General features: G+C 36.0%; 1 protein-coding gene across 3 annotated transcripts in view; it reads left to right on the top strand.

The window, feature by feature from the left end:
* Positions 1–14,290, top strand: part of GALNT14 (polypeptide N-acetylgalactosaminyltransferase 14) — a 306,041-nt gene that overhangs the window by 194,662 nt on the left and 97,089 nt on the right. For 2 of the 3 annotated variants that reach the window (XM_026681830.2, XM_087965199.1), the window contains exon 3: positions 10,347–10,445. The exons of the other annotated variant lie outside the window; for it this stretch is intronic. In XM_026681830.2, the coding sequence (XP_026537615.1) occupies positions 10,347–10,445 (99 nt within the window). The remainder of the gene's footprint in view (positions 1–10,346; positions 10,446–14,290) is intronic. 3 annotated transcript variants of the gene reach the window in all.

Here is a 14,290-nt window from a genome sequence, read left to right on the forward strand (position 1 = left end):
GAAAGGCACAAGGAATAGTTGGGACATGATTACATATAAATAGCAGGTGATAACAATTTGCCAGAAGTTCATGGTTTATGGGAAGTAAGAAATAATAACATTTTTTATCTTTTTTCCTTTTGTTTCAAACTCTGCTTTCCCCATTCTCATTCTCCTGTGGATTTTGCATTTCCTCATCATTTCTTTCCTCAATAATAATTTTATTTAATATTGTTCTCTGCAATGAACTTTTAAAATTACTTAAGAAAGCAATTACTGTATATACTGAGTATAAGCCTAGTTTTTCAGCCCATTTTTGTGCTGAAAAAATCCCTAAACTTATACTCGAGTCAGATTCCCTCTGAAAAAATAATGGTGTGGAGTCGCGGCCTCCGGCGGCAGCGACTCCCAACAGCCCCAGCCGGGAAGGGAAAGGCAAAAAGCGCTTTGCCTTTCCCTTCCCGAGGCGGCGGGACTGGGGCCGCGCCGGCGGTAGTGACTCCTGACTCAGGGGGCCTCCGAGGAGGGGAAGAGAGTGACTCCTGCCTCCCGCTGTCATCATCATCTTCTTCTTTTGGGTTAGTGAATCAATTAAACCTTTCATGATAGTGAGATCGTTTCCCAAATTAATTATTTTTATTTTTGAAATTTACCAGTAGCTGCTGCATTTCCCACCCTCGGCTTATACTCGAGTCAATAAGTTTTCCCAGTTTTTTGTGTAAAATTAGGTGCCTCGGCTTATATTCGGGTCGACTTATACTCGAGTATATACGATAACTTTTTCCCCAAGAGACAAAGTAGTCACAGATTTATCAGCATTTAAGTTTTGATTTTTAATCATGGAAAATAATACATCAGTCCCAATTATTTATTTTGGGCAGTTTCCCTCTTTAAATGCATCAGTAGAAATGCAGAGGTTTTTATTTGAATTTGTTTATAACATTTGAGAATTCAGTAATTTTCTTTTTGCATATTTTTGCTGTTGCACCCATGTTGTTTATTATCGTTGTTTCTCCTGTGAATTCAGATTCAGTCCATAAACGTGTCAGTGGTTAATCAGGAGTAGGGAGTTCTTAGTACAAAATTGGATTAGAAAGAATCTTTACAATTTGATTAGGAACCGTCAGCCAAACATGCATGGATTCCTCTTTCAGTTTTTGCTTTCATCTCACAAAAGAAGTTAACAGCCTGGAGTCATTTTTTGCTATTAAAATAATATAAAGTTTTTATACCTCTCTCACTGTTATGAACCCTCACACTACCTCAAATTGATGGAAATTGCAGTCTGCAGAGATTTACTTCAATGGACATTATTTATTTTAATATTCTCATATCGTGTAGTGTATATATTGTCAACATCACCATCTAGAATCCAGCTAAAATATACAGATCCCAGATGGCACACATACTCCATATATGATAAAACAATTCATTCAAATTCCTAGAAACAGACGATTGTTATCACCTACAGTAATAATGCCTGATTGGCTGCACAGAACATTCAGTAGTTTTAGAGTCTTCCTATATGACTGCTTCATTACATCTCAAAAAGAGGTTGTATATGATCTGTTGAGAAGATATATTACCACAGCATATACAATTCACTCATATAAAATGATCCATGTGTCAAAATGGTCTAAATATATTTTCCAGAGATGCTCTTGCATAGATGAACCATTCTGAATCTGCTTACAGCATGAATGAAATCTATGTAGAAAGTCAGTTTTCATTGTCTTGAATTTCTACAAGAGAAGTGAAATAATGCAAGTCAACATTTAGTGAGTTGACTTCAAAGTTGATTATTTATTTAGTTACTTAATTCATTACTTGCATCCTCTGATAATCAGACACTCATTTAGCTGATTTAATATTTAATTCATTTAAAAACAACATCAGAGGAATTAACATTTTAGAGCTTAAAATAGTCTGCACCACTGATATTCTGAAATGATAGAATGATAGAAGTCTTTTTTGCTTCTCTGAAAGCAAATAAGAAGAAAATGACAACCTCCATAAAGTTCCTTAAGGGGGAATTGTGATGATGCTACCAAAAAGACTGGTCTTAAATATTTTTGCTTCTCCAGGATTGGAGTTCTTGATATGAGTTGAAAGAGTGCCATGGACGTCATCATGACATTAACCATACCCATTTCACCTGATACTTTCCTATCAAAAAATTGGGATGGTATTCAAGTGGTGATGAAGTGGAGTATCATTTGTATGTCTACAAATGCTTAGGTACCCTATAAACCTTCACAGAAAATAGCATGGAGAGCTACTAGCAGTACTTACTGTATTTTTTGCACTATAAGATGCTCCGCAACATAATGCACTTAGCTTTGGGGGAGGGAAACAAGAAAACAAAAAATCTGCCTCCCAGCATCCATCTGGTATTCATCTGGCTAGCATCCTTACAGCAAACAGCAAACAGCTTGGTCAGCTTCAGCATGTGTTCGCAGCCCCAGCATGTGGCTTATGAGGGATCCGCTCCATTGCACCCGCCACCAGTCAACTGAACTGAGCTCCTGCTCCTGACAGGAAGCACTGGAGCTTTTGCTGATGAGCAGCTGATTGGCGGTTGAATCGGCCTCCCAGAATACTACCGATCAACTGTTCTGTGTGGCGGGGATTGCCATCACCACCTATCGCTGCTGCTGCCTGTCACTGCTGATTGTTGCCGCTGCCGATCTCTGCTGATCACTGCCGATAGCCATTGCTGCTGATCAATAGGTGGCAAACGGTGGTGATCGACAGCGATAGGCTCCACCAAATAGCTGCTTGGCAGTGAAAGCTCCTGCGTTCCTCGCTGGTGGTGAATGGCAGCAGTGGTGACAGGCATCAACCATTGCTATACCAACCCCCTCGCCCACCACAATATTTGCTCTATAAGATGCACAGACATTTCCACCCACTTTTTTGGGGGAGGAAACTTTTTGGGGGGAGGAAATGCATCTTATAATGTGGAAAATATGGTAATATATAGAGGTTCACTAACTGAAATAAGACTAATAGAAGGACTATTTTTTGGCGGGATAGATTAGTGCAGCCAGCAGATAGCTTTCTAGTAATTTGGTGCTTTCTAATGGTTATTTCTCTAGGGTATCTATTGTTTAATTGACTCTCCCTCCCTTTAGTTGTTTTGCAACAAAATCCACAATATATTCTAAACATTTATTGCCTTACAGCTTATCTTAAGTAATGGGACATGTAACAGAGCTTTATATTATATGAAAGAAAGTAATTTAAAAAAATCTGGACCCCAAACTGTTTTAGGATTTTGTTGATCAAAACAAGCATTGTGTACTGTATTTGGAAACAAACTGACATCCAGGGGTATTAATCTAAGGGTGATGAAATGTAATCTATTAACACAATATTTGCAGGTCTAGCCATAGACTAAACATGTTTCAGCAGCAGTGCTATGTGAAGCATATTTCAATAATACAAACAAGAGAATATTAAAGTCCCAGTCAGAAGGGACATTACAGTATGGTATATTGGATGATGAGTGAAAAATAAGAACTTCTACAAAAGTTTTCTGTATCCTCACCCCCATTGACATGCTTCACCTTCACTTCCCAGACTGGGAAAGGTTGATCAGTGATGATGGAAATGAGAGACTTTAAGTCTCTTTTTCTGGTAAAATCCTGACTATTTCATCTGGGCTTTAGCTGGCATGGAACTAGATGCTTAAATCCCATAGAAAGTTTCTTTTGCAATATAAAAGTCAGTAAATAAAAATTATTGGTAAGATTACTGGTTTGTGTTTCTTTTTTCTGTTAATATTACAATGCCCTGGGAAGATTTATCAAATATATTAGCTAAATTTTAAAGCTCTTCTGATTATATTTTGTTAACCCTGTGTATACTCGTATGTCTACTATTGTGCAGCTAGTCTCTGCATTATTGTGTGTGTAATACCAATCAAAGTTGAAAATAAAGTTGAAAATCACCTTTGAGATTTCTGCTTTTATTCCTTTAGTTTTTCAAATTTTTAAGCCATACATACAACCTAAATCAACTACAAGAATACATTTTGTGTAATTCCTTCTGCCCAGCTAGAGTCAATATTGACAAAACAGGCTGACTCAATTAGAAAGAATATTAGAATCGGATGCTTCAAAAGCCTTCCAATTTCAGAGAGAACATCTGGAATTACATTCACAGGCCCACAAATCATGATCATAAACTGTGTATGATGCAAAATAAGTGAGTGAAGCCAATACGTTTAATATTTAGAATTCAGCTCTATCATTAAAAACTGAACCTTGCAATCTATGCCGGATTGAGTCTATGTAGTCCCCAGATACATTTCATACATTACAGCTGCGTGAATCATGCTGTCTAGGAGATGTATAACAATTTGAAATGGTGGCTTGCCATCTAACCCTGATTGGTTATATCATTGATGATTATGCTGCTGCCAGTCCCTACCTAGGAGACCCACTGAATTAAAAGGAATCCCATTAGGAATCCCATTGTTGCCTGTTTATGGGGGCATTTTAGGTAGACAGGGAATGTTGTTATGCAAGCTGCTATCACTTTCTCTTAAGAGGTTTTCTCTCAACATTTCTATGAATTTCTCCCTGCCACTCTATCCACAGCTGCTGCTATCTTTCTTTGTCATTTGTATTAGCCTTTTAATTTATCATATGAAATATCTTTTTTGGAGGAGGAGAGGGAAGGGGAGGAGAGGCCTAGAATACTCTCAGGACACAGTAAAACATGGAAGAAATAAATATACAGAGACAGGAACAATGATTTTAAGTAAATATTAATTTATTAAGCAATTATTATACTTGCTGGCCTTGGCTTTGCATTTTTACCATAAAGAGAGGCTTGAGGATAGCAATTGGGATGCCAAATGTATCCCCAGATGTGAACAGAAATAGAATTTCCAAGACATAAATTAAGGTAGCAAGTTTATTTAGACCTAAATGTAGGCAAATTATGGGCAATAGGGACTAATCTATTTCCCTGAAATACAATGTGAAAATTCAGAATTTATGGGCACAAAAAAACCATGATAGTGGTTAACACAAAGACTGTTTTAAAAGTTGTATCAGGCAGTTCTGTCAGTGGCTAATAATACTAGGAATACAAAAGTGGAATATCTGTTGTCAGAGATAGTATGTCATCTGTCTGATGGGAATGAACTAGAAATAATAGCTTTTGCTATCATGGCACGTTTGAGCATTTTGTGAACTGCATTTTGCTGGCTATTCTGGGAGGCTGATTTCTAGGCTGAATTAACACACGGTTTGTTGCAGGAGGAGTCTTAGGGACATTCAGCTTGAGAAAGATATAAAACAGTATTGGTTTTTAAGGCAGAAATAGAATTAAATCCATACAAATAGGGCAAAATTAACTAAAATATAAATTAGCAAAATGAGTTTAAATATAATGACAGGGATATGTGTTTCAATTAATAAATTGAGTACCTTTAATCCTGGAGGTATTTCTTTAAAAGAAAAATTCAAAAGTCAGTCTTCATTGAAGCTTGATATATTGACTTCAGGCATAATATGGATTGTTTTATCAAATAATAGTCTCCCCCCACACTGTTATCTCTTTTTTGTTGACTTATCCCATAACTCTTCCTTGTTTTCTAAAATGTTGTCTCTGTGCAGCACATCTGTCCCTCTCAGGCTGTAATGGTATCTGGGAAGGACCTGTTCAAAGCTATGATGGGCCCCCCAAAAGATACATAGGACTAAAAATCAGAGTTCCAACAGTCTCTCCCATAGTCACATGATCACATTTCGGGCACTCAGCAAGCAGCCTGCATTTACAGCAATTTGCAGTGTCCTGTGGTCACATGATGGTGATTTCTAATCTCTTTTGCTGGAAACGGGCATTTACTTCCAATTTCAGTCAACAATGCTCATTGCAGACAATGGGTTTGCTTAATGACTACAGATTTGTTTAATGAACATGGTGATTCATTTAAGGACCACCATAAATTAGTGTTATAATATTGGGTTGGTCATGTAACTAGCGACTTAGCAGCCACAAGGTATAACCATAATTCTGGGCTCAATTACAGTCATAACTTCCATACATAGTTACATAGTCGTAACTTGAGGGAGATGGCAGGAGATTTGCCCTTTCAGGCTTGCAAGATTTTGTTAATATAGCTTTACAATAAAATAGAATTAGTTTGTCTGACTGTGTTTCCTGTCCTGTGGTAAAGCTGATCCCCCAGATCCACGCTCAAAAATGACTCCCCCCCCCCATTGTTTTGGTAACTCTTATTTCAGGTGTCTGCCTAGGTAGTTAGTGTTCTTTTAAAATCTATCATTTAAGAAGAACAGAGGGATTTCAAAGTACATGATTTTTCTTTAGCAGCAGTTCAGTCTTTGATTATTTTGAGATATAAAAGTAGTCACAAAATAGAATGCATATATATATTCAGTATATAAGCACTTGAGTTTTGCTGTTGACCTTGCCCTCTGCAGAAATACCTTGAAATGATTTCAAGTTGTTGCACTAGGTTTTGTCTCAAAGTAGGTGAAGAAAAATATTAAACCTGTCTCTGTTAAACAGACAGATTATGTACTATTGAGTATTGACCAGAACTGTAATCTTCCCTTTCTAGGGTTGAAAGATACTGAATCCAATGCTGCTTACCTCCATGAATTCCAAGGGTAACAATTCTGAGGATTTCACAGAGATCTATTCTTTAACTAGGATGACTGCTCAAATATTCAAGCTGCTTGCTAAAAATTAGCCTCAGGTTGAATAGTGTATTAACTGCATATAATCTACAGTGGTTCAATGTGCTTCTTCTAGGCTTCTCTGCAATTTTCTGTAGTGTTGTTTCTGACTATACTGCATTTAGTTAGTCTATCTTGGAGATAAAATTACCAGTGGTTCATTTTCTTTCCTTTTTTTCTTTCTCTAGTGATGTTACATGAAGCGCCTACATCTTTGTCTCTCAGACAGGAGAAAGTGAAGGCAGACACAGTCAGTTCTAACTATTCATGGAATCTGATTTGGGGAACGCTGATGCAAAAGAAAAGTATTGAAAAAGCATGTTAAAATAAGGATGAATACTCTTTTATAAAGGGAAGCAATTAGTATTTAAAACTGTAAAGTAGAATCATTTTGAAATTTAAAAAACTCATGAATTTCTTTTTATCTTTTGAAGGGGACATTACAGAGCGAAACACATTATTGTGAGAAGTAGGCAGAAAAATCCATCTTGTACATTTAGAAAATCATGATAAGCTTGCTGTCCTATTCTTCACCCTGCTAACTGGGGGGAATAAATAAATAAATTTCGTAATAAGGTTTTCTTGTCAGAGGGTTATTGAACAGAAGCACGTCAATGCCTATTGAACAGAATAGAAATAACAGAAGATTGTCTTGCTTGATTTGGTCCAGTGACCTGATAGTTCCGTGGAAAGGGGCACAAGTTATGAATTTAGGGTGTGAGACCATAAATGTCACAACTATTTGTTAATTTCTTACATATTCATTGTATTATTCCTCAGAATACACAATTGTTTGCAATTCTGGCTTTTGAGAAATTACTTTTCTTTATTTTACTTATAATCATAAATTATAAAGCTTAGAAGGGACCAGTATTGTCCTGTGCAGTAATCTGCTATACAGCATTCCTGACAGACGGTGTCCATCTGCTTAAACACCTCAAGTAAAGAGAGTCTACTGCCCCCCAAAGATATCCAAACAGATCTGATTGTTAAAAAGTTATCTAGTTGTCCAATCAAAACCTGTATCTTTGTAAATCAAGCTCATTGTTTCTTATTGTACAGAAGTACTCTGATAATTCTGCTCTGTCTCCCACATGCCAGCTGAAAGAAATGCTGACTTCCAAGGTCTAATCTGCCTCAGCAACAAAGCATAGTAGGTAGATGTGTCTATCAGAAATTGAAGATACAAAAGAGAAGGTGAGGAATGACTCATTTGGTGCATTGGATCACCAGGTCTGATCTAGAATCTAGAACCAAAGAACAGCAAAGGAGCCATTCTGCCTTGCTTCTCTTCTCCTGATGCTTCTGTTGCAGAAACAACCTTGAGGCAAAGTAGAGGCTGAAAATAGAGTGAGAGAAAGAGGATAACTGGGTCTTTCAATACAAGTATTCACAACACCAAAAGACATATTTTTTTTCTTATAGAGTGAACTTTGCTTCTTTCCCACTAGGAAGGGGAGTCAAATGGAAGGGACATCCAGTTGGGAAAGTTGTCCATGAGGGACAGTAGAGAAGACTAAAGGCAACTTCATCTTAATGGTCTCTGATGGCTCCATGGCAATAGTGTCCATGACTTTTTGTGTAAGGATGACAACAGAACTATCAGTGCTGTGAGGAAGTGCTGCCCATATGCTAGCAACTTGACAGGGGAATCTGGTTGCTTTGTTAAACTTATCTTGGACTGATTCACCCCCCCCGATGCCTACTTAGCATAGCTTGTCTTGGCAGAATTGAAAAATAAAACAACATAAAACAAAACACTGTATTTGCAGTGGAGCAAAAAATTAGAGAGAGTGACTTTCTTCCCAGTGAGTTGGGAGTAGTTTAAGGAAAAACATCAAGCATTCATGTCCATGACAAACAGTTAATGGGGCGGGTTTGTGTGTGTGTGTGTGTGTGTGTGTTCAGCTGTGCAGGATATATGGATGAACCCTGAATCAAAAGCTATGTTTTTTAATAGTGAAATAGTACAAATAAGGCCACTTAAGATGTGCTTTTTTTTAAAAAAAACACAAGATGGTAAAGACCTATTCTGGAATATTTTCTCTATTGAATTTTCAGCAGTTCAGATATCCCTAATAATACAGATGTAGCAAACTTTGGAATCATAAAAGATAGATTGTTATAGTCAATGATAAAATAAATCATGATTTTTCAAGAACTTGAAAATAATGTTTGGCTGATTAGCTTGCTTAAAAAGAGGAACAAAAGAATTATAGCAAAATTGTATGATGAGTTTATGGCATTTGGTATACCTGCATCAAGGCTAGAAGCCATTGGAAGCCACTGATAGCTGAATATTCCAGAAATATTTCTCATTTCCTTTAATGTCTCTCCAAATCTGTGGCCATCATTATGGCCTGCATATCCTGCATCTAATGACAAAATATTTATAGCTTATGTCTTGCATTTTAACAATTTTTAAAATTTGTTTCTAAATATCCTCACACTTAATTTTCAACGGTTCAGGGTCCTGACACTGAGAGATGGAAAAAACTTATCTGTCCATATTTTGATCATGTGTGAGATTTTGCATTATTCTATTGTATCTTTCTTTTGTAGCTGTCCTCTAAGCTAAAATGTTGAGGTGCAGTAGATTTTGTGTGTGAAACAGATGTTCTAATCTCTGAATCACTTTGGTGGTCTTTTCTCTTACAAAACTCATTTATCCATTCTTCTGAATAGGCTATATACTTAGAATCAGAGAATTGCTATATTACGTTAACTGTGCTTCAGCTTGAATGGCTAACTTCAGGAAGTGGTGATAGGAAATTGCTGTCTAAAGAGAAGTCAATCTATCCCTCATGCCATTTAACTTCTATGCCAGGAGTAGGCAAAGACTGCACTTAAAAATTTGGACAATGCTGAGTGCCACAGTATGAATACAATTACATGCTGCGTGTTCATTTTGGGGGCTTTGTTTCATACAGTTAGGATTTTTCCTTTAAAAAAAAAATTGTGATACAACTATTTCCAAGTTCAGCAAATATGCATCAGAGGGTACTTGAAGAGGTACAAAGAAGGGGGACTTAGGACTTGTAAATTGCCTGTCTTTGTTCCATATGAAATTGCTGGGACATCATTCCCAGACATAAATGGAAGTGACATGTGGATGATGTTCCTATGACCTTTGTGTGCTTTTTATCTAATCTATCTGAGTCACTCTGTATTCTGCCTAATACTCAGCCACTATAATAGAGTGTGTGGCAATGAAATGAATCTAAATCTGGTCATGATGGAAGTGTTTGTCTGGCTTTATGCTGCTTTATTTGATCAGGAGGGTTTAATGTTCAGGTTGCCAGTTTGAATCTGTTTTTGGATCCATTGCCACACAAAGGTTCACATTTTTAACAAATTAGATCTGATTGAGGTCTGTCTTAATGATATTTTTACCCTTTTCTCACAAAAACAAAACAAAACAAATCACCATAACCTAAAAACCCAGGTCTGAAGTCTCAAAATAATTGTATTTATTATCACCTCATGTTTTTTTTTTCAAAATATAACATAGCAACATTATTGTCACTTCTGTGTTCAACTACACTATTTCACGATGCTTAACATTTTCTGTTAGGAAAGAAACTTACTTACTTACACTTTCTTAAACTTTTCATAGATTAAAAATACTTTTTAAATTATTTTTTCATTCAGGTGCACTACATTACACTATCGTACAGATCTGCCACCAACCAGCATCATTATCACCTTCCATAATGAAGCTCGGTCTACATTGTTGAGGACGATAAGAAGGTAAGATTTATTCACATAGCAATAAAGGGGAAGGATGAATAGTATCCAAGATGTCAACTATTTTATAAATGTTACTATTAAAAATAATTGAAATTATCTTTAATAAAAATAGGCCAAATCAGCTGCTATGGGCATAAAGTTACCACCAAATGAGCATGGATACATAATCATGAGGTTGTACCCTTAAGGAGTAAACAGTGTAGAAAAGGAACAAGAAATTTTAAGGAATTAATCATATGTGTTTAGAAAAAACCAAAAACCAAATATAGCTAAAACCAGTTTAATTAGAATGAATGAATTCCATTCATTAAGCATTTCCTCAGCTTTCTATCCTAGCAAACCATTCATAGTTTCTACCACATCTGTACATTGCTTCATTCACAACCTTTTATTCTGTAAGTTTTTTAAATTTCAACATGCTTGTTTGGAATTTGGTTGTTCACTTCTGTACATCAGCCACATTATTTCAGTACTTATTTATTCTTAACCCTGTCACTTCTTGTTTCATTTCTTAAGTACTCCATTCCCATTACATTCAAGTTGCTTTTGATTATGTACCCTGAAAGTCACTTCCATATATAATAAAGTGGAGAAAAGCCACAACACAACTATTTTGCTTCTTTACCAAACATTCATTCTTCTCAATGGACTTCATTCACTCTATCCCTCCACCAACATTTGCCCATCTTAAAATTCCTCTATCCCTTTTTTCATCTTTCATGAACATTCTACCAAGATAACACAAATCAATCTGTGTGCTCTAATTTTTCATCATTTATGTATAACTTGCAATCATTCACTACATCTTGTCTGTCAAACACAAGTATTTTGGACTTTGACACATTAATTTTCAAATGCTCTTCATTGCATCATGCAATCAAATGTTCACTGCAAATCAATCAGGTTCTCAACCAACAGCAGAGCATTATCTGCATACAAAAATGCATATTTATTCATGTCTCAACTAACCTATCTCTAACTTCACCATAAGCATTACTTATACATTGAGTCCTTATTTCAAGCCTGTCATGTGCTTCCTGTAAATCAGTAAATGTACAGTAATTTTTCTTCCTCGTATTTATACGTTTTTCAGTGATATGCTAAAAAAGCAAAAATCTGATCTTCATATTCCCTGCCTGGCATAAAGCTGCTTACTTCACAAATTTTACTTGTCATCGTTGCCCCTTTTTGATCGGTATTCTGCCAGACCACCCTCCAAACACTTATCAGAGTAGCTCCTCTGCAGTTTTTCCAATCATTCTTCCTACTCTTTCCATTTTCTAAGATAAGGACTGTGGCTTCTTCCAATGATTAAATGGGATATAGTCTTCACCCACACATTAAACTACGTGCATAGCTATTTCATAAACAAACCACATACATATTTTAATATTTTTTACACTAACAATCTCTGCACCCTCAGCCGTATTATTTTTCACACCATTTATTATTGCTTTTCATTATTTTTTTCCACCAAATATCATTTTTAATATTTACCATTTTTGTAATTTCACATACTTTATAACACTGAATTCCCCCCTCCCCCTACTCTGATTACCTCTTCTGTTCCTCTGCATCTACATTCTTACATCCTCCTCTATTTATTTTGGTGGGAACTAACATATTTTTATATTGATTCCTTTTCTGTATGTACATATGAACAGTAATGCTTAAAACTATATGTTCAGAATAAATCCTTTTCTAAACAGATGTTCACCAGTCATAATACTCATTCATCCTTGGATCGCCGAATGGCCTAATAATTTTTTAAATATAATTTCTTGTCTGGTTCCTATCCTTCTGTTCATTATAATACAATATGATAATTTTACCTCCTGGATCAAATTAATGCAGAAAATTAGTTGTCTAAAACCGTTTAGTTCTTCCTATTCTCTCCAATCATTGAAGCATTTACATGTAACTTTCACCAATTTATAGATTCCTACTACATTCTCAACAACTTTGATGTCACCAGTCTGTACTTACTGACATATACTTTAGCCTTTTATCATAAATGAACCTATGACTGCTCTTCTTCGCATACATTAATATTCTACTCCACAAGATTGAATCATTTGTATTCTAATCTTTTGCATCCTTTCTCTTAGTTTTATAGACAGAGCATATTTCATTCATTATGTCATGCTCTTTTTTCTTTTACCACTTATGCATGCTAAATCTTTCATATACCATGCTGATAATAATGTAGATCCATAGATATTGTTCATGCTTGGTCAGTTAAGGCTTTCACCTAAGACTTTGTAGTATGATAAAGGGAAATGGGTTTGCCAACCTTAGTCACATCCATAGCATTTGCATTGATTCTATGCTAATCATAAGAACAGTACTAATTAGTTTTGGTATAGTTTAGTTAATATGCTACATGTTTTACTCCAAACATTTTTGCGCTTTTCTGAGCCAACTTGGATCTAACGACTTGCAGACCAGAAAACCATTGTGCACAGCTTTCCTAAAGGGAAAAGCAGTGTACTGACGCATTGTAATGGGCTGTGAGAATAACCTAGGAAGACAAGAAGAAGAGCTGCAGTCTAGACTACGGTCAGACAGAAGATATCTCACCCCACAGAAGGAATGGAAACATGGAAATTGTCTCAGAAAGGACCTTTCCTAATAGTCTAAAAAATAAAGGTAATGAAGAGGAGAAGTACTTCCAAATTTTTCAAGATTGATGTCAGCCCTTTGAGGTAATCCAGTCAAGAAACCAAAACCATGAGTCTTTATCCTAAGATTATAGTAACAGAATCTTGAGATCTTGCAAATTTATCTTCTATAAAAAGTCCTTACATCTAAAAAATATCCAAGTTACCCAGGAGCTTGCTCTTCCTGAGACCATCATCTGTGAACTATCCTTAAATATCACAATTCGATTCTTACTATGTTACAGAGCACCTGATTATGACATCGAACATGTAAACAAGCTAAATACATTACTAACATGGGCTGCATCCTGCCCATACCCTTTTATCTTTCTTGGTGATTTCAATCTACCTCATATTGACTGGACCCTAAATGAATGTACAACTGAAATCATACACACAACCTTCTACAATGCTATTACAAATCTGGGACTGGAACAACTAGTAACCAACAACACTAGACTAAACAACTGCCTCGATCTCATCTTCTGCAATAGTTTGAATTTAATTTACGGAATACAAACTAAAGAACCCTTTTCCAGCAGTGACCACAATATGATTGACTTTTGTCTCAACATACGCCCACACAAAAATAACCACAATGATTTAATCCCCAATTGTAACTTCAAAAAAGGCAACTATGATCTTATAGACAACGATCTCTCATCCCTTGATTGGCAATCTCTATTCACTGGATGCAATACTGTTGAAGACCATTACAACATATTTTTACTTGAAGTCAAAAGAGTCATCAAACTATATGTACCAACAACAACTCCCAAAACAAAACAAAAAAGCAGATTACCCATAACAATAAGGAAACTTCAATCCAAAAAGAGATCACTCTGGCGGAAAAACAAATCTGGTCACGTTGCCAATTTCAAAAGCCGATACAATAATTTATGCCACCAGATAAAGACCGAATGCACCAATTATCACATTAAACAAGAGGAAAACCTTATAAGCACCAATTCCACCAGTGCTTTTTACAATTTTGTAAACAACAAACTAAAAGACTCAAGGTCCATCCCACCCTTGATAGGACCTGATGATAAAGACTGCAACGACGACACCATTAAAGCCAACCTCTTTAACACATTCTTTGGCTCAGTATTTGTAAACAGCAATGGATCATGCCCAGTATTTCCTAGCCGTACCACAGATAACAACAATGATCTAATACATATC

This window comes from Notechis scutatus, chromosome 1 (assembly GCF_049901735.1).
Source record: "Notechis scutatus isolate UNSWTSFEM ecotype Mainland chromosome 1, rNotScu1.2, whole genome shotgun sequence".
NCBI classification, from domain to species: Eukaryota; Metazoa; Chordata; class Lepidosauria; order Squamata; family Elapidae; genus Notechis; species Notechis scutatus.